Source organism: Molothrus aeneus, chromosome 3, assembly GCF_037042795.1.
Source record: "Molothrus aeneus isolate 106 chromosome 3, BPBGC_Maene_1.0, whole genome shotgun sequence".
In the NCBI taxonomy this organism is placed as follows: Eukaryota; Metazoa; Chordata; class Aves; order Passeriformes; family Icteridae; genus Molothrus; species Molothrus aeneus.
In genome coordinates, this window is record NC_089648.1 from 55,282,155 (window position 1) to 55,306,717 (window position 24,563).

The following is a 24,563-nucleotide window of genomic DNA, read 5'->3' on the forward strand; positions in this document are numbered from 1 at the left end:
AATGGTTTCACTATCACCCCTGCTTTCTGAGCAGACATAACACCAAATTCCACACTGCACTTAGGTGTGTACTCGCTCCAGTGAGCCACAGCTCATTTCACCACACAGAACCATCAGAGAGCATTTACTTTTACTGAGCAATGCAAGCATAGTGCCAGGAGAAAGTCAAGTACATGTGTTTTGCCTCCAGGATGAGATTGTTGATACGCACTCAAACTTGCAGATCTCTTGTGAATCAACACCATACACCTTGCCCAGGCATTAGCTGGATTCATGTGTACATGTTGGGAAAGTGGCCAAGAGAGCCACTTCTAAGAGAAGTTCTTCCTCATCCTGACAAAACTGCACTGCTCAGAACAGGAGCAAGAGAAAAACCAAGAACTAAGATGGTTTTATTATTTTTCCAACTACTTTCACAACATAAGGAAAACACCAGCTATGCTTATCAGTATTTCTTCTGACATTCTAAAACTTACCCAGCGTGAAAATAGTTTTGTTCACATCAACTGTCTTCAGACCAGATTAAAACTGATCTCTGCGTGGAGACTGGAATTGCTCCAGGGATTAGTTTAAATCTGGGGGCCCAAAGCTGTTGTGGTAGAAGCTGCAAAAACCTGAGACTCAAGCTGAGAGTTTGTCCACAGACTGGAAGTTCCTCTCAAGAGCAAAGCCAAGTGTGAGCAGACCCCAGCTATACTTAGACTGGTCCCTCACACTGGAATCAATTCACTGCACATCTCCTCTACATATATTCCAGATCTTCCTTCAACTCTTAGTTGTGCTTTTATATATAGCCACAAAAGGCACTTGAAAAGAAAATGGAGACTGAGAAAATGAGTGGAGTCAGTGTACAAACTGAAGCCAATTGCCTGGATCTCTTCTTCACTAATGAGATGCTAGATTAAAGTAATTCTCCCTTTCCCCCTGGTTAAGCTGTTAAGTGTGCCTTGCAGAAAACATATGTTCTGAATTTCTGGGGTGCTGAGTGAGAAGAGTGATGTGCCAGAATTCAGCTCTCCTTTAAAACAATTCACTTAAATGTAAATGTACAGAATACTGAAGTCAATCTTTTAATTAACACTGGCATCATTACTATGAAAATGAAAGACTGGACTGGCAAAAAAACCTTATAAACAGTCTTCTGTGTGAATAATTAAGCCATAGCTAAGCTTGCACTGGAACCTTTTTATTAGTCTCCAATTAGTTACCAGCAATATGTCTCCAAGAACTTTTACATCTAGTGCTAATACAGTTCTTCTAGACAAAGAGAGAGGATCAGAACTGGTATAAACTGAACTAGTACAACACTACCCTCAGAGGCAGGTTATTTCCCTGCAGCAGCCATCCCACTGTAAAGCAAATATCCATACCCATACCATCTGCATCTTGAGGAAGAAAAACAGACTGCAATTCATTGGACAGCAGGTTTTAAAAGTGTGCTTTTGTGCCTTTGTGTCTATCTGCCTGTGAGTTATTAATATATTCAAATATTTGGAAGCAGAGGGATTCAATACAATGTTGTAAGTCGATATTAAATATTTCCATTTCCATAAAGTCATAGCTTTGCATCATTATTTTATTGGTTAATGGGTTTTATGTTACTGGCTAGTTTAGACTAAAAACATTGCCGAAGTCTGTTAATAAATCAAAGCTGCCATTTTAGGGGCTATTTACTTTGGGCTCTCAGCACAAAAATGTTAAGAGAAAGATTCAAACCCACAATGATGTGGTTTTTGTTCAAATTACACTGAAGTGTGTTTTGGTAATCCTTTCCCTTAAAAGTTACAAAGCTTTTTACTACTGAAGCATGAAAGTTATACATAGGAAACACAGTCATGTATGATTGTGTGAGAGAAGTATAATATGCTATACAAGAAATTTTATTGAGCTAAACCAAATAACAAAGTTCAAAGAGAATGATCTAAAAGTTCAAAAATCAAGCTCCCCACATCTTTGCAAATATAAAACATTTTATACAACAAGCTCCAGAGTTACTTTAACCGTAACTGTTGTTACACTGCAAACCAAATTCATGTGATTTCACATGAATCCTAAGAAAGAAAAAACTTTTACTTTATGCAGTTACTGAGCTTCTTAAGAGTGGAAAAAGCAAACACAGTAACTACAGTGAAAACTTGGTTACACCTTAAGATTTGCAACACCTACAATATTCAGTTGGGTGAGAAAATGGCACTAGGTCCAGAGCTTGTTGGACCTAAGCACAGTTCCACTGGAAGCATTCAAGAAGCTCCAGCACAGCCATATCCATTAGCTAAGGCTGTGAGCTATGACTTCAGCATGATAATATCCCTGTGCTTAACTCACAGTGAAGATCTAACGGAGCAATGAAACAATAAATGGCCAAAGTCCCGTAAGACTTGAAGGAGTCCATGCTGCCAAAAAAGGCAGTTTTATTTCCACTTCTCGGCGCTGGGAAGACACAAGCAACCAAGAATGGACAACTGGAGTTTGTTAAGGCAGTCAGCAGTTGCTGTAATGAAATCCTCTCGGCCAAAACCAGAACTGTGGGGTATTTTGGTATTGTTTGATTTTGCTTTTAAGTGTTTGCACTTGTCTGGATGAAGCTAAAAAATGCTTGTTAGTACTGCAATCTCTAGCAATTTCTGAGCCATCAGGCAGTTGCCTGCCAATAATACAAATGCTAAAAGCATTTGACAAGGGAACAAAAGGCACAAGCAATGATATGCAGATGGGTTTTGGAACTAATGGCCAGAAAGACTACCAGACAAGCCCTTTCAGTTGGCCAATTTGAAAGAGAACACAATCTTTTCCTGGACTTCTTATTATCAGTTGCACCATCTCTGCTCTGCAGAGGAGATCCCAGCAGGAGCAGTCCCAGCAGTCCCAGCTATAAGCAAGCAATACAGCAGAAATACCAGCTCCAAACTGTTTTATCTGTAAACACCCTGAAGGCCTCCCAGTTGGCCTTCACTGCACAGGCACTGCTGACTTACTCACAGCTTCTTGCCCACCAGGACCCCAGATCATTTTTACTAAGCTGTTTTCTAGTCAGCCAGACTCAGCAGGCACATGGGATTATTCTGTTCCAGAAGGAGGACTTTGCACTTGCCCTTATCCCATTCTCTCTCTCCTTCATTTTAATTCAATCCAGGCTATCTGTAGCAATAACAACATGCCATAAACCCTTATGCAATGGGGCAAAAATGCATCTTACTTCTGCATTAGTAGTGCCAACACTAAGGTCTCTCAGTGCTTACAAAAGACCAATTACTAGATAAATTAGAGCTTTCTCAAACTCAGCTGAACCAAGAGATCTGGTGAAACAGCAGCAGTTAGCTGGTATCATCACTCTAATTTACTATAATATCCCTTATGTCACAACAGTGCCAAACAAATTACTGAATTAATGAGAGAGTGGTCCTGTTAATCCTAAATCCATGTGTTAGACTTATTACATTGAGTGCTTGGTGCTGACAATGCTGAGTTCAGGACAAAGTATAAAACATGACAGCCTTTGGCTTTTTGGTTTCTTTGGAGTTTTTTCATGTTTGTATTTTTTAATTCTGTTTTTTGTTGTTCTTTTTTTTTTAATACAAAAAGGCAAACACACCTATAAAGCGACTATTCAGCTTTTGACAACTACATGATCTGTTCTTCCAGAAATACCAGAGAGATAGAATTAATTTTTTAACACATTTGGGCTCTAGAGATGCAAGACATGTTGATTCTCTGGTGAAGTCTGCAGTGAACTAGCATCATGTGTAGCCCAAATTATTTAATTTCTTGTTGTCCTACTCATTACAGCCATTCCTCTTTTCCCTGACTGGCTCTATGTGTTTCCTACAATGAAGGTCACCTTCTTCCCTGTATTTCTGCTGCATCTAACAACTTCCCATACTCCATATTTTTGGCTTCAGTATTGTCCAACAGAATCAAGATGTCCTATCAATGTTCAGAAAATTCAAAGCATTACAGAGAGAATGGGATGTGAATCTTAAGGCTAGACTTTGGGCCATTCCATTTAAAAAGAAAATTTAAGGTATAGTTGTGGGTTTCAGGAAAAATTCTCAGAAAACAATATGGGCACATTTTGTATGTTAATGGTATTGCCTTTTTTAAGAATGCAGCCAAGTTTTACTCTCTAGCTGTTTTTAAGCTGACAAGGCATAACCAGAGTACCACTTGATCACCTACATTAACAGATGCAAGTAAAACAGAGAACCCCTGTAATAGTTGACAAAAAAAAAAACAAAAAAACCCCTAAATCCTAAAAAATGAACTCAATAAACAGCTCCACCAGCTCAGATACACTTATTGAAGAAAATGACACCTTTGTCTTAATTTTTTAGAAATGCAAATACATATCCCTATCAATTGCTAAGAGAAAATCCTTCCCTTTCCATAGATTTGCTGACTTTTCTTGATTAACATTACACAAGCTGTCAGGATTAGGTCTCAAAAGGTCTCTCTTATTTCCCCCACTGCACTCTGAATCTGGTGCTGCAGACTTACCTTGGAAACAAAACAATCTGCTATAGCCACAGGATCATTTTCACAGTTTTCCAAATCTTGCAGAAGTTCACTAAAAAAAAGAACAGGACAATGTAAGGCAATTATGGCACACTTTAGAATAGACACAATTGTAAATTCAGAACCAGACACTGCTGTGCTATTCATGGCAGCACTTAATGATGCAGGGAGTCCTACAAAGGGAACAGGAACACCTTAGATGTCCTTTCCCCCCTCCCCCCCACAGCTACTGGGTGTTTTTATTTGCAGGCAGAGGAGAACTATAAGGAAATTGTATTCCCACTATTTTGAAATTAAAGTCATCAGGTTGACCATGGATTGGTTGTTCTGCTAAGCAAAGCTGAGCCCCTTCCTTCAGGTAGATGAAGATCCTAGAAACATTCAAGAGCAGGTTGGATGGGGCTCTGAGGAACCTGATCTAATTGAAGATGTCTCTGCTTATTGCAAGGAGGCTGAGCTAGATGACCTTTACAGGTGCCTTCCAACCCAAACTAATCCATGACTCTGTGACTGACAGCTCTTTAACAATAATCATAGTGGTGCAGTCAGACAGTTGTGTAGCTTGTATATCAATTAACATGATATCAAACTAATTAACTAAATAATTAAGAAAATTTAAAAGCTACTGAAGCATGTGCACTGTCCTGTAAAGACTTTTTGTGTTTACAAGCTTTACTTGACCAAGGAAAATGATGAACTGCTCTGAAAAATAGTGGTGAGAACTGGGAACATATTTCTCATACATGAAGAATGTTATGTAGCTCACTCAGGAAAATTAGTCTACGTTTAATGTGTTTCTCCATCAAAGATAAAACGGTTAGCCTGGAAAAAGTTTTAAAGTTTTCTGTGAGGGACTACATATGCATATATGTTCTACATGCATAAAAACAACACATGAGAGGATTTTATAATTTTTACATCCCAAAGAGAAAATTAATTCATTTGAACAGGAGCAAAGCAATAACGGAGCCTGTCTGCTCTTGAATTAAACTCAGTTATTGAAACTAAATTCAGTGAAAGAAAGAGTTCAAGTAGAAGAAGAAAACCTCAAAAGTTATCTCATTGATGCAAAGAGTTTTTAGTCTTACTGAAGGACATACTCAGAGAAGAAATTGAATTTTCTGCCAAATTGTTCCCTAAAAGAATTTTCTTCTTCTCCTCCTCCTCACCCTCTTCCCCCCCCCCCCGACCCTTCCCCCACCCCCCCCACACACTCACACAGATGATTTTCCATTTAGGGACACTTTTCTCTCAATTCACAGCTGGTTCCCTGAACAAGTTTTGTCTAAGAGTTCCTATGCCTGTATCTAGGGATCTACCCTTTTCCCCTGTAAGCAGACACAATTTCCCTCTGCATGTACAAAAAAGAGTAAGCCAGAAGAGTTTCCTGACTTGTTCCTTGCTCCTCTAATTACTAAAGGAAGGAAAGGGAGAAATCAACATGCAGTCACAAGGAAAAAAGACAGGCAAAGACCTTGGGTTCAGCACTCACTAAGTCACTTTGTAAAATGACAATTTAACCTCTGCACCTCAATTTCTCCCTTCATCAAAATGGGAATAAAAATATGACCCTTGCTTGATACCCCACCCTCATGAAGCTCATTTACATCAACAAAAGAAGCAAGCTGTAGCAATGGTGACCATAGCCACCAGTTATATTGATTGACTGTGTCCCACACACAAGCTTTGGAAATAACATCAAACATGCCAAACAGGCTCAGAGGATTCCTGCTGGCTGGCAGTCAGAAGTTCTCCTGATGGCCTAAAGTACACAGCACATATATATACATATACATATACATATACATATATATATATATATATATATATATATATACACATATATATATATATGCTGGACTGTCATTTTATTCCTACTGGTCTCCGATGAAACCACATCATTTCTCCTTCATGATAGAGAAGAGGAACACTTAAAGATTGTATGTATTCATGCAATTGAATCCATGTGTATGTGTTAAATGCACTAGTGGTTTGTGTCTTCAGCACAAGCCCAGAGTGTAAGGGCTGTTTTTGAATGAGTTTGTTACCTATACTGCACTCTGCTCTGTCTCATCGGGATGGTATGAAAAGGATTGGTAAGAGCAGTCTGCCACTGTAAAAACAGCAAAACTGTCATGCTCAGGCACTCAGAAAATCTTAAATAAATTCCTATAAAAGGAAGCTGATGTGAAAAAGTATGGCTTTTGTTATAGGCTGTATTTAAGTACCTGGCAGGAGGCAGAAAGAACAATGGAGAAAAGTGCTGGTCCTGTTCACCTGAATATCCAGAGGTTTTCTGCTGGTCACAGTTCTTGGCCTCTGCAACTGGCTCGTGCCAGCCAGCCAGGCAGGGAGCAGGGGCGAGCACTGCTGGAGGAACTCTGTGCTCTTTCAGCTGAATCACTAAAAAGATTCAGACTGAAACATGACACAGGAGCCAGGGCCAGTGAAGACCATGTACTGAGCTATATAGCTTGGAAAATCTGAATCTGTACGAACATCATTGGGAGCTTATGCTAACTCCTTTGGGATGAGAGAGGGAAGCATAAAGACTGACAATTTTGCATACAGTGCATTCATTGTCTTTTCAAGTCAAATGAATGCTTCAAGTCAAATGATTGTAAAATGAATGAAAGTCTTATTACAATGCCTTTTAGGATATTTTGATTTTTTGATGAAGCTTTTATGATGGCTTCTCCTCAGAAGAAGCCAGACCTTACCACCATGAAACTCAGAAAGAGATAGTTTTTCAAGAAGAGATCATAATCATGAAGTAGCTAACAATTACCATGATCACCACATTTTTGCCATTCAACACACCACTTGAAAATCCTAGGTAGTTTAACTGAGAGAAATTCCCATTCACTGAAATGAAATTTCTCAGATCTGCAAGTCTGGAAAAAAAAAACCCAGACTGAAACCTTTGATTATGATTAACAGTCAAATTCAAAATTGAGAAAAACAAGGTAATTCTAAATCTATAAAATCATGCTCACAAAAATGACTAACACAGAACTGCCAAGTGGACCTTTTTCTGAAGCTAAGGATAAATAAAAAAGGCTCTAGAGTATGTTTAGGACCCAAAAGCTACATGCCAAATTTCACACAGGAGTAAACTTAATCCTTGAAGCTATATTGCTATATTGGGATCTACAGTGAGTGTTCAGTTTTAAGAACTCACAATTTCCAAGCAGAACTTTATATCAGAAGGCCTGAAATACATCAGTAATTTACTAGATGCTTTGGACAACTTTCCAGTAGGTTTTAACCATTCTAACATATCTATCTTTAAAATTTCCCAAAACTGCTTTTCTTTTTTTTTTCTTTTTAACTGCTGCAATTTTTTTTTACACAGCTCAGTAATTCTCTATAACAGCTGATCATACTTGAAAGTAGTTTTAGTAAGCAATATTTGCAGTGAAGCTGGCATAAATGCATCTTAGCTATCACATCTGTCATTTTCTAGCATTTGAAGGTTCAGAAAATATAATGGCCAGGACTGTATTTTTCCGCTCTGTAACCACTGGGAATCTGTAAGCTCACAATCATTGTCTCATGGCTCTAAAACAGTCCATGAGCCTGTTTTAGCATGCTCCCACTATGTATTTTCCAGCTGTTAGACATTCAGTAAAGTCAGTTGTTGTAGCTGAAGCAGGACACAGCAGCTTTCTAGTTAAGCATATTTCCATTACCCTGCAGTAGCTATTTTAAGCTTCAGGAAAAGACTTTAGATTTCATCTTTGTCCATAAATTCTGAATAGATCCATTCTCACTCTTTCCTTTGACACTAAACAGCAATCCCAGCGGCCGAAGCCCTTAAAAGTAACTTCCCATGATGATGGAAAAACATTGAAGATGATCTTTGACACAAGTGCTCCACTTCAGAATCCTCTTTTGATTCAATTAAATTATCTGTTGCTATTCAAAGAACACAGAGGTTTGGGAGATGTTTTGTCAACTAAAGCAAAGCTAAGAGAGCTTTTACAGGAGTATTGGTATGTAAAAGAGGTGGGAACTTTATGTCAATATATTTCCTGCATCGGTTGAATAGTCAGGTTTTCCTTAAATGCTGACTAAGTTAATAATTTTTTATAGTAACAGAGGATTCAGACAGAAGTAGCAGTAGCATGCTCCTCAAACTGCAGATACTGAGATCCCACACAATGTGGCACTAGCTATGCAAGCAAGACATTTTACTTCAGGCTCCCAATACACACTAGAATCCCATCTGCAGAGTTTTAGAGAAGGCTGCAAAGACACTGAACAAAAAAATTCAAGGAAAGGTACTTGAATACAGGCTTGAGAAATTAATTCAGGGAGCACATAGTAGCATAAATCACTACAAAAGCCAGATCTGGGTGATGCACATAGGTACACAAAAGGAGCTGATATAGTAGGAATAAAAATCTCTTCATTAAGGAAAGAATTTCTTCTACAGTGGTCTTGCATTAAGCTCAGTTAGAGCACAGAGCAGCTAACATTCATCTAAATACCCAGCATAAAAGCAAAAAACTAACATGGAGACCATCTTGGTGCATCAAATAAACAGCTAAAAAAAATCTGGTGTCAGCAAACCAACTTTGCTTAGAATTAAAATTAGATAATTTCTTGATTCATAGATCTTGGCAGTTTAAAAGTGATAAAAGTGAATTTGGCTGGTTTCCTCTTTGCTCCCTCTCGTTAACTCAGGCTATTGAGATGTTTCCATTCAGCTAAAAAGGAATTTACCTGTTGAAATGGTAGATATCCCGTATGTTTCCAAACAGGGCTGATCGCTCCTCTGTTCCCAGGGAGAGCTTGGTCTGATCAGTGATACAGTCGAGGTAATCCTACAAGAGAAATGAGAGGGAGGTCTTCAGACATTTCCTCCTTTCCTAGATCAGTAAACAGAGCTATGTTTTATTGTACAAGATGAGTCTCTGAATATCAGTTTCACCTTATTATTACAATAAAGCCTTCAGCAGCCCCTCTGAGAACAGTCACTCTATTATGAACGGTAACAGTACTTACTGTTCCCTGAAACCAAGAAAATAACAAAAGGCTGAAAGCTAAGTTATACCTCTTAGACGGCACAGCCAACGTTTCTCTCGCTACTGATAAACAAATGTTTTCAAATTTCATTCACAGTGACAGTTTAATTGATCATTTGTCTGGCTCAAAGACAAAAAAAATGTAAGAGATGAAGAATGTCATTTAATGCAGTCTTAGTAACAGAAAAGCTATATAATGAAGAACAGAAAGCACACAAACAACAGAGGCTAAAAAAAGCAACCACTGAATAAATTACTTTTTAAAAAATCACGGTTACCAAAGAATGCAGAGTATGTAGAAGACAGATCTCAATGTATCTACGTCCATGCAATTTACAAAGCATAGAGTTACACTGCAAATTACATTGCTATATACTCTAGCATAAATTTCTTTTTGCCCTTACAAGACTGATAGATTGTCATCCAGGGATTTTATTTGAATAAGAACACAACAGCTAGAAAAGCTCAGATCAGCAGTGTTCTGGGAGAATAACTTTCCCACCTCTTCCCTCACTTCAATAAGAGCTAAATGTCACCTTTTTTCTGTTGCTGCTACAGTATTAAAACTCTCTCATAAGGGCAAACAAATCCAGCAGGCTATTTAACTACAGCTCATGAAACAAGAAACCTGATGTGCTGCCACATTCACAAAGAAATTCTGCTGGAGTATGGAAATAAAAGTGAAAACAGCTGAAACAATGTGAAATAAAAATAAATAAAATCCTTTAGCCTATGGCTAGACAATGTGGTGTGGCAACCTCCCAAAAGCAACACAGCATTCCAGGGTGCTGTGGGGAAGGAACCCTGTGAAATGCCAAAAAGACCATGAAAACTTCTAAGATGTAACTGTGCTCCTGAGTCACATAGAAAAAGGTATTATAGAACACATACACTGGCCAAGATTTATTCTGTGTAAATTCTGTGCAGACAAAGGGTTTGAATCAGCCAAGGATCTGACTTTTGGTTTCAAGGTGTCCTCATAAGGAAGGTTAAGAATTAGAGCATTTAAGCCTCCATGCCCATATCCTTCTGTTCAGCTGAAGCAGTGTCAGCAAACTCAGAGGTGTAGCCAAGATTGAGGTTTAGGTATCAGCAGAATTTCCTGTCCCCTTCCCCTATCAATAATCGACACTCCATCATCACCTACAGTTAAAGGTAGCCCTCATCACTCCCAAAATTCAGTATTTTTTGCCAGGGCAAAGCAAGTAAGTTGATTCCAAGGTATCCTTAGTGTCTTTAAGAAGAGCAATGAGTAGCAATAGACAGGCAAGTCCCTGGAGATCTATGTCATTTCTCCTGTGATAGCATCCAAACTTACTCTACCTTCCCTCCTGGCTGGCAGCAGCCTCAGTGCCCACCCCTGACCTTGAAATAGATTTGTGCAGGAAGTCTTTGGAATCACATCCACACACTCCCTGAATTTCAGCTTTTTATTTATACTCAGAAGCTGCAGAAGAGTAAAAAGGTTCAGGATGGTGAGGCAGACAGGACTGCAGCAAGCATTACATTGGGTCAAAGGCAGAAACAGATAATATATTCAGGTCTACTCCAGTAATAGTACTAAACAAATAACCTTTTCTGACCAGAGACACATCTTCATCATATAAAAGCAAAGAATAGAAAAGCTCCAGTGTGATTGTGACCCTCTGAAAACATTTTCAGCACTGCAGGGACACTGCAGCATCCTGAGCTGATATGACAAGGCTGGCCTTCAGAGGAATGGAAATCCTACATTAAGTAACTCCATACAGCACATTTAATGAATAAAGAGGAGTTTTTTCCAATTCATTCATCTCAACATAGCCGAAGTTTGGGTTTCTTCAAAATAACAAACAGTCCACAGTTATTTCCAGTATTGTAGACAGTGTTACATGCATGACCTGGTTTCTGCTCCTTTTGTCCTCTTAGCCTGATTTTCCTCCACATATACCTACCCTTCTCAGTCTTTTACCAATTATTAGTAAGAAAGAGGGAACCAGGTACCCTTCTAATGTTGCTGCCAAGCAGCAGCCTGCAGGTGCTTTGGCAGTTTTCCTGCACTCCTGTAACATATGCCAGTATCAGCCTGCAAACACCACACACCCAGTCTGTGCTCCCTTTTGCTAGAAGTTCCTTCAGACTGTGCTTCAGGCCCTCTTCTTCATCCAGCCTCAGATCAGAAACAAACCAGAAACAACTGGGTGGATTTGTGCTTCCCTAGGGTAAGGCAAGATGGCTATTTGTTCAAAATTCTTGGGATTCAGAGTTACCTTATACCTCACCTCATTTTCCTGCTAGGAAATGACACAATCTGGGGACTGCTGTCCTGGGTTAGCTTTCTAACTTTGTCAATATTACTGACATGGGACTACAGACATGTTTATGTTGCTGTTATTGGTGTAAGCAGATAGACACACAGCAAAAAGCTCCAGGTATTCAAGTTTTTGTGAAAAAGGTGGACCTTGGACAGTCTTAACACACTGGTGTCCTGCAGATCAGGCCCTGCACAGCAGCACACTGCTTGCACTGGCTCAGCCAGTGGGACCTGTCTGATTATACCGCTTTATAGGGCACGTGTGCTCTCATAAAGGCTTCATGAACTCATCCAGGAAACAGATGCAGTATTGGCATATAACACCTTCTGCAAGGACAACACCACAGGCAGATCAAAGCTACCCAGACGTGGGGGTTTTCCTCATTATTTCTTAGCAAATGGTACTTTACCCCCATGGTAGTCACAGCCGTGTATCAACAGCTGTTATCATCTGGAGCCATAATGAAAGGTTTGGAGCTACAAGATAACAACAGGGCAGGCTGCAAATGTAATGACATGGTGCAGAAATCAATGAAATTTATCAGAACAGAGTACTGGCCTTATTCACTTTATTTGTTTCTTGTCAGCATCTATGAACCCTCTGTCGGCACCGGACGATTTGTTTATAACCTTTGCCTTTTACTGCTTCTCTGCAGTTATGGCATAAACATCTAGCTTACTTTACAGGAGAAAAAAAACCCCTCACAAATGTCCATCTCCTTAGACTGATTTATGGACCATGGTTTGCTCTCATGGTATTGCACAATTTTCTCCTCCCTTTTCCTTGAAACTCTCCAAAAACTAGGAGAGTCTTGCCAGACTGCCCTGCCTTTCTTGCCGGGTTTGATGTTCTCCCCATTTGTCTTTCATCATACCAAATCCATCAGAAGGAATGTCTGCTAGAAGCTGCACAGCCTAACTACCGTCTCCTCCTCCACAATCACAAAAAAAAAAAAAAAGATCTCTAGAGGAATAAAATTATGAAAACACTAACCTTAGAGGCTAAAAAATATGAATCAGAAATGAGAGAAAACTGTCAAGAAAACCACAAAATGAGCAGAATATTTTCACATATTGATTAATGTTTTCCATGGCTAAACTTTAGGAACCAAATGCAAATGAGTGGTACCTCTTTATCTAGCCACCCTGATTCTCCTTCGAACACATTCACACCCCTAACTTTAAAAACTCCATCTATTGTTGTTTAGACCATAGTATAAATCAGTCATTACTGTGGTAATGTTAAAATTGCACATTAAAAGGGATAATGTTAATGCTAATATTAACATATTAATTCTAAAAAAATGGGTAAAAAAACAGACTGCCTTGTAAAATGAGAATCAATTTTTATCCTGCTCTGCAAGAAACATATATACTATATAAGTTCATAGTAATCCCTTTACAGGGCAGGAGTGTGCATATAGAAATATCACAAAAGATAAGCAAAATTGTTAAAAGAGCAGTGTAGTGGCACAGGTACACCTTTGCCAAGAGGCAGGCCCACAAGGCACGCAGGACTGAAAATCTGATTAAATATCAATACCAAAAAAGAATCAAAAAGGATTCGATCCACTAGGAAACTGCTTTCTAATGCCTAAACAAGTTGCAGGAGAAAGCAAAGCTGCCCTATGTCTCTGATTTCAGCAACACACTCTGGGTTCAAGAGCTGAGGACTTACTTACATCACAAAACCTCAGTCTCTGACCTAAAAATATTTAAAACCAGGTATTTATCAAAACTTCAGTGGCTTCTAGTAGTGTTGCAGACAGAGGAAGGATAGGTAATATTAAATCAAGCAGGACATGATCCAGGCAGTGCCATAGCATCACTCAGACCCTCAGTTTTCTGATACTCCCTAGATCTGTGCTACTAGTAAAGCAGATTTTACTCCTAGGTACTACCCCATACTCATGGCCATATTTTTTCCCAACTCCGCTCTACCCAACAACAATGTGTTTGGCCAAAATCAGATGTCTGTGGAGAAGAGGAACCACTGAAACAGCTCAGCAGCCTTAGCCACCTAAGCACTACTTCTACACCACTTGGAGGAAAAAGCTGCAGGCCAGAAGGAAAATATGCCACATAATGGATCCTATTCGTAGCCTGCTAGCTTGAGCCATGCTGCCCCAACCAGCCACACACTTGTACACTGAGAAAGTTGGGCAACAGATGTACACTAGGATAGACACTATAAAATGCTTCCCAGTGCTTATTCTGCTAACTGTTATAGGTAACTATAATATAACTTTTGCCTGATTTTTTTTTCTGTTCTTTTTTCCCCATTATTTATTTTATTTAGTAATTTATCCAGCATGCATAGCAGCATACGCTGAATGTCTTGTGGTTCAAAGAATAGCATGCTATCCACTCAACAGGTGGCCAAGGATGATGAATTTTGGTCAGGGCAGCTCATTGAAGCTCTTTTCAATTATTTAAAGTACTGCTTTGCTCTGCAGAGGCAATGTACATTCGTATACTAAGCATACTTTGCTATCTTGCTCTGGTTCCTTTGGCTATATGAGTCCAAGGGATTGAAACCTAAAAATGCTTGCACTGTCCACGCTACAGATTCACTACAAGCAAACCCAGAAACCTGAATAAAAAAGAAACTTTATGTGAGCATGTCTTTCTACTTTCTGCTTTTACTGGTATTTAGTGGGGTTTTGTACACAAACATCTGAAGCTGGAAAAGGCTCACACAAACCAAAGCATGGACAGGTCTGAAGGACCAGCCCCTACCCAGGGCTAAGCCCACTAAGGCACAGCACAGTGCTGCCACTGACCAACAGCCTCAGTCAGGGTCTTTCTGAGGACAACGCAGGCTTGGAGACACAGCCTCCTCTGCTCCCTTCAGCAGTGTGAGCAGAAAGCTCCTGTGCTCTGTGTGCTTCCTCCTCACCTTTTCCATTTGCTTTATATCCCTCCGTACTTGCATGTTAGACTGCCACTTGTCAGCAGCAGCAAAGCTCTGCCCTGTGGGAAATGGGCATGCCAGGCCTTGCAGGTGGGCTTGGGAGGACATGCCTACACATCCAAGGACGTGCTTGGAGAGCACTAACTCTGCCATCAAGGGAAAAGGACATGGAGAAGACCTCCCAGCACTGACAGCCAGCCCCCCTCCAAATGGAAGCAGCCAAGATAACCCATCTGCTTTACATAATCTGACACTAGGTGTGGTTTGTGATCTCCTCTCCAGTATCACTGCAGTAGAGCTGAGTCTCTGAGCTGGCAGGAGGCCACCTCACCAGCACCAGCCCTCTCCCTGGGCAGATGGTGGAGGGTCCACACCAAGCTCACAGCTTCCTGGGAAGTGCCAAGTGCCAAAGTGACACGTGCAGCTGGCTCACACGCAGCCCGCGGGCAGCGGCAATAAAGCGTGACACGGTAAGGCGATACTCTGCTGACTGACTGCATGTAGGAAGGGCAAAGATTGATGGTGGGAGCACTCGGGAGAACAGGGCATGAGGAAAGACTAAAAATACAGAAAGCACATGTAAGTTTTATTTCCACTGTTTAACACAGCAGAGTAAGGTGACCATGACAGAGATCTCCCTACACTTCACACAGTTAGGGGCTTGTAAATAAGTTAAGTTAACAGTATTAACTGAAATTTTTCCTAGAGAAGTGGATTTTAAAAAAAAAGTACTTTTTTCTATGTAGCTATTCCTGAGGGACATTGAACTTCCTCACCTATATTATAGATATTAAAACACTGTCCCATTTGCTTCCACTAAGGCCTGGAAGTAGTGACCCCTAGTAGGTCCCCCCTTGGCTTCATCCACATGCATGGAAAGCCACAGGGGGAGTTATGTGTCAGCCAAAATTAGCAGTGAGAGATTCCTTAGTCCTAACACTATGCCTTGCACCTTGGAAATACACGCTTTCTTTGGTTTAGGCTGCCTTTGAACAGTTGTGCCCATGCAGACATGAGCACAGGCACAGTCCTATACAAAGTTAGAAATTTCTAGGGCACATCAATGTCAACAATTTAACAGTCAGGAGATCTTGTCACAGGACTTCAAGCTGTCAGAGCACAGCTAATCTCAGGAAATGAACTAAAGAATTTGCCCTGGAAAACTCTGTCAGTGAGAGGTCCCTCAACATTGTTGCACTGAATCCATTCAAAGGGGCCCTGGGCATGGACAATTGCCTCGCCAGCGAGCACGGCTGGGAGATAGCAGAACAGCTTCCTGCAGCTCTGGGTTCCCCCTCACTGCTTTAGAGCCTGAGCCTTTAAAGCAAGCTCTACACATCCTCTTGCCCCTGCCCCAGTGTCAGAGGAGGCCTGTATCAATTTCCAGCTCTGTCCCACAGTTCCCTTTTGGGACTGGGGTGGGGCAACTCACATGTCCTGCAATGCCTACTCCACCAGTCAAGGTTCTTATGTCCTCTCTTTTTGCCCAGTGTATGCTGTCTTCCTGTGTCCCATGAGATGTTTTAGCACGAATGCTGTGCCCATAAAGCTCTCTGGGAGGGTTAAAACCTGACACCAGCTGATCCAGCATTGAACTGTCAGCCTGCCTGGATGGACTGCTCTCATGGATTTTTGCCTTCTTTGTTGTAGTGAATTTTTGCTCTAATGAAACATGGTCAGAGTTTAATAATATTCCCTTGTTCAACTGCAGGAATTCCATGCTAAAATCTCCCATCTTAAAAAGACACCTTGAAAGGCAGGCTGTCAATTAAAACAAACTGTAATTTTACAGAGATGCATTAAAAGCACTCACATTGAAATTGTGATTGATGGCTTGTACACAGACAAGTCCTGTAAATGGTCCAACATCTGTAAAGATGATTATGGGTAAATCACCAGGAACAGAAACTCATGTGAAACCCCACTTAGACACTTCAGCACACAAACTTATTTAAGTTGAAACCCACTGATTAAAACCATGTCCCACATTTATCTTCAGTTATCAGCCAGCACCCACTGCCACATCAGAGTTACAGGATTTTTCCCAGAAGGCAGCACTCAAAATTGCTGCTCAGAGGTGTGGTAAGGAGCAAGTTCAGAGCACAGGTGGAGATCACGGAATTACAAATGCCATCAGTAGTTTACTGACATGTCATTAAGAGCAATGTGATGCCCTCACCTAATGCCTTTCTAAAGTTAAAAGGAAACACAGAAGAAATAAGAACAGTAATGAAAACAGCCAAATGAACACAATAATAGTAATATTAGTAGTAGTAATTAGGATGTCAATTAGTTTGAGGTTCCCAGGCAGATGAGTGCTGTAAAGATTTCTAGATCTATATCATTGGTGTCAATCACCATCATCATTCAATAATCTCAATCTTACTCAAAAAAGTACCAGCTGGAAGTTCTTTGGAAGTTCTTAGTAATTATAAATTTAAAAAAAAATTAAACTTCATCAGGACATCTATAAATTATTTTTCACAATGCACTTTAGTGGGTCTGATTATAAGCTAATTGAACCATAATCAAACAAAACACTGAGAATTATTAAGGCATATTTGGACTTCCAATATATGAATTGTCTAGGAAAAGAACCTGAGCCTTGTGGTGTAGACCCTTGCCCTGTTAAATAAACTTTCCCCCAATTTGTAAGGCAAGTGAATGATAACATTTTTAAAAGAGATCTCAATATGCTTACAAGTTAAATGAGACATTCCAGAAGAGAAATGTTTATTTTAAAACACAAGAAGGGAAACTGAAAGAGTCTGTTTTCCAAAGAATATGCAAACCCAGCAAAATGGAGAAAATCTGCACACATCCTAAACACACATTTATCTTAACCCTAGTAACCACATGATTACCAGAGACTTCTGGATGGCTTTTCTTATGAATATATCAAGAGCAATGAAATGGAACTTTATAGTGGGTGGTTTGCAAGGAAAAACTTTGTTCAAGTGTCTTATTTGCAAAACGGTCTGCTCATGAAACCAGGAAAAATAGCAGCTACCTCCACACCTTAATTTGCAGGAGTGGTAAGAGCAGAAAAGAGAGATACTACTATGTGGTTTGTTAAGCATTCAGGCTTAAAGGTCATGGATCACTAGAACACTCTTCACTGACAAGTAATATTTAATAACAGTGATACAACAACTTTAAAAGTAGTCAAATGTTTCCATGGACCAAAATGGAAATGAGTATAAACACAAAGAAAAGTCCAGAAACTATGGCCTGGGTGGAAATGCAGAAATGTCTTTGCCTTTAAGATATCACCTCCACATGATGGAATTTCTTTACAGAAAATCCCAATTATTCTGCAAAAAAGATATAATCTCATTAAACATTGTAATGCTTATTGAAAATTTTGCAGCATAAGCTGTACATCCTCTCCTTGCCTCTCCACTCTCAGACCTCTTCTTCACACTTTTCCTGCCCATTCTATAAACTTTTGTAGAGCTGCTGCTGCTCTGCTCTGTGGAGCTCCTTATCCACGGCCAGTAAGCAACAACAAGACAGAGAGCAGAGGTGAACAGATGTCTCTTTTGTTACTTCCTGAATCCCAGAAGGGCTCCATGCATCCCCCTAGGCAGGGATGCAACCTCCTGCTCCAGCCTCAGTGCAGTCACAGGAAGGATGTTTCAATCCTGGAGTCCCCTGGCTGCCACCAGCACTCCTAAATGGCACACTCCATATTTAAATTACATCTTCCCCTTGCCTCCCTGCTCCCAAAGGAATAAAGCTTTCTGGAACAGAAGATTAACTTCCATCCTTTAATCTATGTTCATTCACATTCAGCAAGTGGGTAGGAGGTTGCAGACAGCATGGGTGAATGATTTACACCCTGCTGCCAGAAAAGGGAGGACAAGAGCAGCAACAGCCAGGCTTTTTGGCAATTCTGTGGCTCCCTGGAAGAGCAGCAGCCCTCCCTGCTGCTTCTCTCCCACCCACAGCTTAAGAAAGGCTCAGTGTACATTTATAGACAGCTCATTTATTACTGCAGTGTAACTCACCCCTCTGTGCTGTCCAAACACAGAGCTGACCTTAAAACAAACCCAAAGCTATGGCTATACATTTGTGCTGTCTTAATGTCTGCAGTCCCAGTCAACCAGTGAAGCTCTGCAATCACCTGACAAAGACAGACTCTGTCCCAGCAAGTTTCTACAATGCAGCTGTAAGATAAGAACTGGATGCAAAGTACAGGTGAAGGAAACAGAAGGCAGCAATGATATTTTATTCAGTGTCTTACTTGGGAACATGCTGAATGAAAGAAATTTATGAATGTTGCCAGCAGAAATAAGACCAAAGTAGTGATAATGCAGATAAGAAAAACCGTGTATCGGTATATTTAACCCTGGCTTTGTGTATTTTCTGTGAAGTTAGTTTACAAACAGCTCCCTGTTCATGCCACAGCACAAGCAGATGCTTACACCACACAAATTGTTTATTAGGTTACTTCTGGTTGTCCACAACACACAATATTCCTACTGTACAGCTATAAAACCTCTTTCTCCAAAACCCAGAACCATTCCCATCCTGCCCAGAAGCAAAACGAGGTTTGGGTTTTGCTTCTGCTTTTGTTAGGCATCATTAAAGGGCACATATGATGAGGAGTTTACAGCATATGTAGCTGGCAAAACACTTCTGTTCAAGATCTCAGAGCTCCAGAAACAACCGCATCTAAAACTATTTAAGACACAAACACAAACCCCAGTTTGTGTATACTTCCACCACTTTAGGTTGCTTAAGGATGTTTAATATGGCTCACACAGAGGAAGGAAGAAGTCCACAGGGAAAACTGAACTATCTCTGAAATGCATCAGAAGAAAGAAGTCTGATTTGCTTTTATTTAAAGGTAGCCAGAACAGCTATTTACACCTGTTTGATAACTTACCCTGTGATGTTCCTAACTACCTCCCTTCCCAGCAGCCTGCACTGGTCCTGATTCATAACAGCAACTCCAGAAACAAAACACAACATTACTGCCCTCTAATAAACCTATTTACAAATTCATTACAAATTAATTAAGTGGAACATTTTTCTGCTCTGATTTACATGGCTCTGTTTAAACTTCACAAACTTCAAGAAGGCCTCTTGGACATGTACTGAGATGCTTCAGTTTCAGCTGTGATATCTCAGTATCACTGGACAAAACCTCCCTTGCTTTTAAGCCAAGCTTTTCCTTAAGGAGGTCCATCAGAATTTGACACTGCTCTTTCTTCATGTATAAAAGAAAAACAGTGAGAAAATTCAGCTCAAAAATTTAACAAATACTAATCACAATTAAACTTATCACTGTTGCATAATCATACTGCATTTATACAAAACATAGTATTTGTTTTTCACATAATTTAAATTGTTTATCCAAATTTTCACATGCAACCTATGTCAGCAGTCCAAAGGTGTCTTTCTCAGGGATGCAGGTTAGCAGGCATAGAAAAAGAGGTCATGTGTAGAAATTAACTATAATGTGGGAACAAACATTATGAGTTGCCTTAGCAGCTATGCTTTTACTAACACATCACAAGTGACAATGTGCACACTGCAGTCTTCAGAGTGGTCTTTTTAACTAACTGCTTAAAACAGAGAGGGAGATGTCCTCTAGCTGCAGCACCAGGAGACAGGAAACAGGGAACAATAACATTCCGACACTGACTTCCTCTCAGAAGGGTTTCCCTTCATCACTGGTGCCCCAACACGTATCTACCTCAAACATCCAACATTTCCCCTTGCAAGGCTTGCTCCCAACCCCACAAGGGGTATACAGCTTCAACAGACATGCTCACCTCAGATGAAGCTTTCCATGCCAGAAACCTGCCTCCCTGATGAGCTGTTCCAGGAGATTTCAGCAAAGCCATTCCCCTGAGGCTTTTTGAGAAAGAATGCCCTTTTTTGCTCATGTTGAAAAATTTTGGTGACCTTTCCCCTGAGAAGACAAGCACCCCCAGGCTGACTAGCAGGGACGTGAACCATATCCTCGTGTCTCAGGGAGAGAACAGCAGCAGATTCAAGCATAATGGAGACTTTGTTTCTCAGAGTAGTGCCTTTTGCTGCCTTAATGTAAATTCCCCTATTTTTGACCATACTGGGGTAGGAGGAAGAGAAACCCTCCAAATTAATGTATCATCAATAGGAATCTCTAGCAATGGTCCTTTGCAAGGTTCAGCTCAGGCTTCACAAGGCCTTAACCCACAAGTGCCATTCTCAGGTGCTGCCAGTGATATCTGGCTCAGATCCAATCTTCTGAGGCGAGAGCATGGAAAGGATTGTTCCCACATCTCAGTGACTCTCTGCAAGCCATAAACAGTATAGAAAAGTATGCTGTGCAATTTCAGGGCAGAGGAGACATAAAGGAGTACTACAGAAAGATAGGAAGGACAAAATGGGAACCAAGGAAAGCCTGGTGGACACCCCTCTTAAATTCTGTGTACTTAAGAGGGCAGAAAAATTAGGAATGGTGATGAAAATGTTGTCAGGCCTGCTGAGAGAACTATGGAGAGAGCTCTGGAATCAGCAGAAATGAAGAACATGAGAAAGTTTAATACTGAAAAGCAAAAGATCATGTAAGGAAACGAGACAACATACTGATGGGATGCAGGTGGGATTTACTGAGAGAAGACTTAGGACAGAGAAGCAGAAAGATCACAAGCAGGAGATTGTGCAGAGGGGAATGGGACTTTTTCAAATGAGGAGACTTAAGTATAAGAGGAGGGGGCCAGGGACCAAAGATCTGGAGAGGAGAAAGGACAAAGACTTCAACTGGTACAGTGGAGATGCTTTAAAAAAGGAAGTCACATTTGGGATTAAAGTGTAGAGGAATCAATTCACATAAGTGAAGTCTCCCAGATTTCAGACAGAGTTCAAGATTTCTGAAGCTCAACCCATGTTTACATCAATATATGTGAAATACACTGACAATGCACACTTTAGCCCCTTCTAGTCATTCTATAGATACCAATGACCTTTTAATTACATTTTTATACTGACAGGGGTGCAGATGCAAGTATTGTAATAGTGCATTTGCATTGTTCTTTTATTTTGCAAAGGTAAAACAGAAATGTCTATGTCTTTCTACAGTTGCAAGCATTTATACACATTATGAATGGGGGCTTCTGACACCTATGAACTGCAAGGGCAAAACACAGATTTTTTTTATAACTTCAGGGACCACTTTTTACTCAGGGGAAAATAAAATCACTTCAGTAAGTGACTCTCTAATTGAAGTTTAGGTCTATTATAACTACATTACAACTTGAAAAAGTCAGGCTAGGTCCTGAAGAGGAAAAGGTCAGTGAGTTCTGTCCTGGCCAGTACACCTGTCAGCATGACACAAGCAGGAAGCAGAGGTATCCAATTTCTCATCACAAACTTGCCCAAAACAAGCTTCAAGCTGCACTCATACAAAATTGTAATTATCCTTAACAGATCATCTGATAAAACATAGCAAATGGTGGTAAAGTTCACTCTATCCTTGTTGCAATGCTTGCCTGTGCAAGAATCACAGCAGCGTGCCTCAAAACAATGCTAACCCAACTGTCCTTCCAGGTCACAGGCAAAATGGCTGCACTGGCTAGAAAAGCAGTTGGTTTTTAATGCTTATCCTGGAACAAAGGTGCCAAACAGCACCTGTACAGCCTCCTCTCACTCATCCTAAGCCTGCCAAATACTTCTTGTCAGCAGTTGGAAAGAAAACTGGAAAACATCAGCAGCTCTCCAGGATCACTTAAAAATCACATTAACCACATCCCATGAAGTCAACTTCTACTTCTGTCTAACAACCTGGCACTGTTAAGATCACCCAGATATTTAAAAGGCAACAGAATTTATGACTTTATTTACTAACCAATGACCTAACATCATTAGGTCAATATGGGCATAAAAAAGGATGAAATTCTATTTTGCCCTATTCCTCCATAGTATTTTACTTCAGGCATGACAACTCCATGTTCTAAGGACAATATAGGCTGGAAAGGACACTGCCCAAAATACTGTGCTAGGCTAACTCTTAATGAGCTGACTTTTGATATGACTAGTACCAGGATCCTACATGCAATTTCACAATCATCCATGTTAGTAGGTCATTTGTGCTCAGCTAGCCCTGGAAACCAGTTCCTGGCACACTAAAGACAAAAAGGTAATGAGCAGTCATCAGGTATTCACCAGGGGAAAGTTGACCAGTCTGATAACCTTTTAACTATGAAATGACTGGGTTGGTAGATGAATGGAAAGCAGTGGATAGTGTCTACCTTGACTTCAGGAAGGCTTTTAACTCCCTTAACATCCTCATGCACAAGCTGGAGGAGCAGGAGTTGGATAAGCAGACAGAAAGTTTGACTGACAACTGGCTGAACTGACAGGACCCAAGGGTGGTGATTACAGGCACAAAATCTGGTTGGAGGCCAGTGGTTAGTGGCATACACTAGGGGCTTATTCTGCCTTCCACCCTGGTTTATGTGTTCATTAATGATCTGGCTAATGGGAAAGAGCGTGGATATAAAAAAGAAATGATCAAGAGAAATAAATGAAACCAACACCCCCAACACCACCACTGAAACTAATACAAAAAAGCTCCCACCCCCTAAAAATCTAAAAGCCAAACAAATAGCACTCCCACCAAAGGAAGGGAAAATACATGCAAATTTGCTTTGCATTTTTATACCAGAAATGTAGAGAATGTAGATTCATGGATGTGAGTGTTGACACCCTTTCAGTTCCAGCCCTGAAACCTGTTTGAATGTCCTGGAAACAACAGTGAGAACATATTCTTTTTAAGTATGTTTCTACTGCCTACAGAGAACTCAGCAAATCCCTCTACTAGAGGACAAAAAGCATTAGATTACATCTCTAATGATAGTTCTTGGATGGGGTAGAGGGTGATTAAAATAGCACCTATTGATTTTTTCCTTTTTGTTCTTATGCTGTTCTCAATCTGATTCCTCTTCAGCTTTCAGCTCTTTGTATGTGGGTTGCCCCCCTCCTCTTTCTCCCTCCCTCTGCCAAAAAAAAACCGCACCCTGACACAGAAAAAAAACCCAGCCCTCCTTACTACTTTTAGACTCTGCACTGGGGGTCCTAAGCTTCTGGGCGTCCTGGTGGACAACAAGCTCTCCCATGAGCCAGCAGTGGGCCCTTGTGGCCAAGAAGGCAAATGGTATCCTAGGATGCCTTAGGAAAAGCATTGCCAGCTGGTCAAGGGACAGGATCCTGCCCCTCTACTCAGCCTTGGTGAGGCCACACCAGGAGTGCTGTGTCCAGTCCTGGGCTCCTCAGCACCAGAGACATGGAGCTCCTGGAGTGGGTCCAGTGGAGGACAATGGATATGATTAGGGCACTGGGGCACCTCTCTTACAATGAAAGGTTGAGAGAGTTGTGCTTGTTCAGCCTTGAGAAGAGGGGAATTTTGTCAATCAAGTACCTGAAGAGAGAGTGTTAAGAGGATGCTTCCAGGCTCTTCTCTGGGGTGCCAAGCACTAGGGTGAGAGGCAACAGGCAGAAACTGATGCACAGGAAGTTCTACATGAATATGAGGAAGGGTGACTGAGCACTGGAACAGATTGCCCAAAGAGGTTGAGGAGTCTCCCTCACTGGAGGTATTCAAGGACCATCTGGACACAATCCTGTGCCAACTGCTCTAGGACAGCTTGAGCTGGGAGGTTGGATCAGACAGTTTCACATGAAGCTTTCTAGATTCTTTATCAGTTGCTGCAGGAAACAGGCTTGGGCATTTCACAGGTTCACAACTCCTTCAGTTCTTCCATAACTAAAACTGCATTTGCCTTATTCACTCTACATCTACTGTAGTGATGCTTGAAGTATT

General features: G+C 40.7%; 1 protein-coding gene across 1 annotated transcript in view; it reads right to left on the minus strand.

Moving 5' to 3' along the window:
* PLEKHG1 (pleckstrin homology and RhoGEF domain containing G1) overlaps window positions 1-24,563 on the minus strand; it is a 125,864-nt gene that overhangs the window by 20,271 nt on the left and 81,030 nt on the right. The window contains exons 5-6 of the mRNA XM_066546969.1: window positions 9,241-9,341; window positions 4,495-4,564 (exon numbers count right to left, since the gene is read on the minus strand). Of these exons, the coding sequence (XP_066403066.1) occupies window positions 4,495-4,564; window positions 9,241-9,341 (171 nt within the window). The remainder of the gene's footprint in view (window positions 1-4,494; window positions 4,565-9,240; window positions 9,342-24,563) is intronic.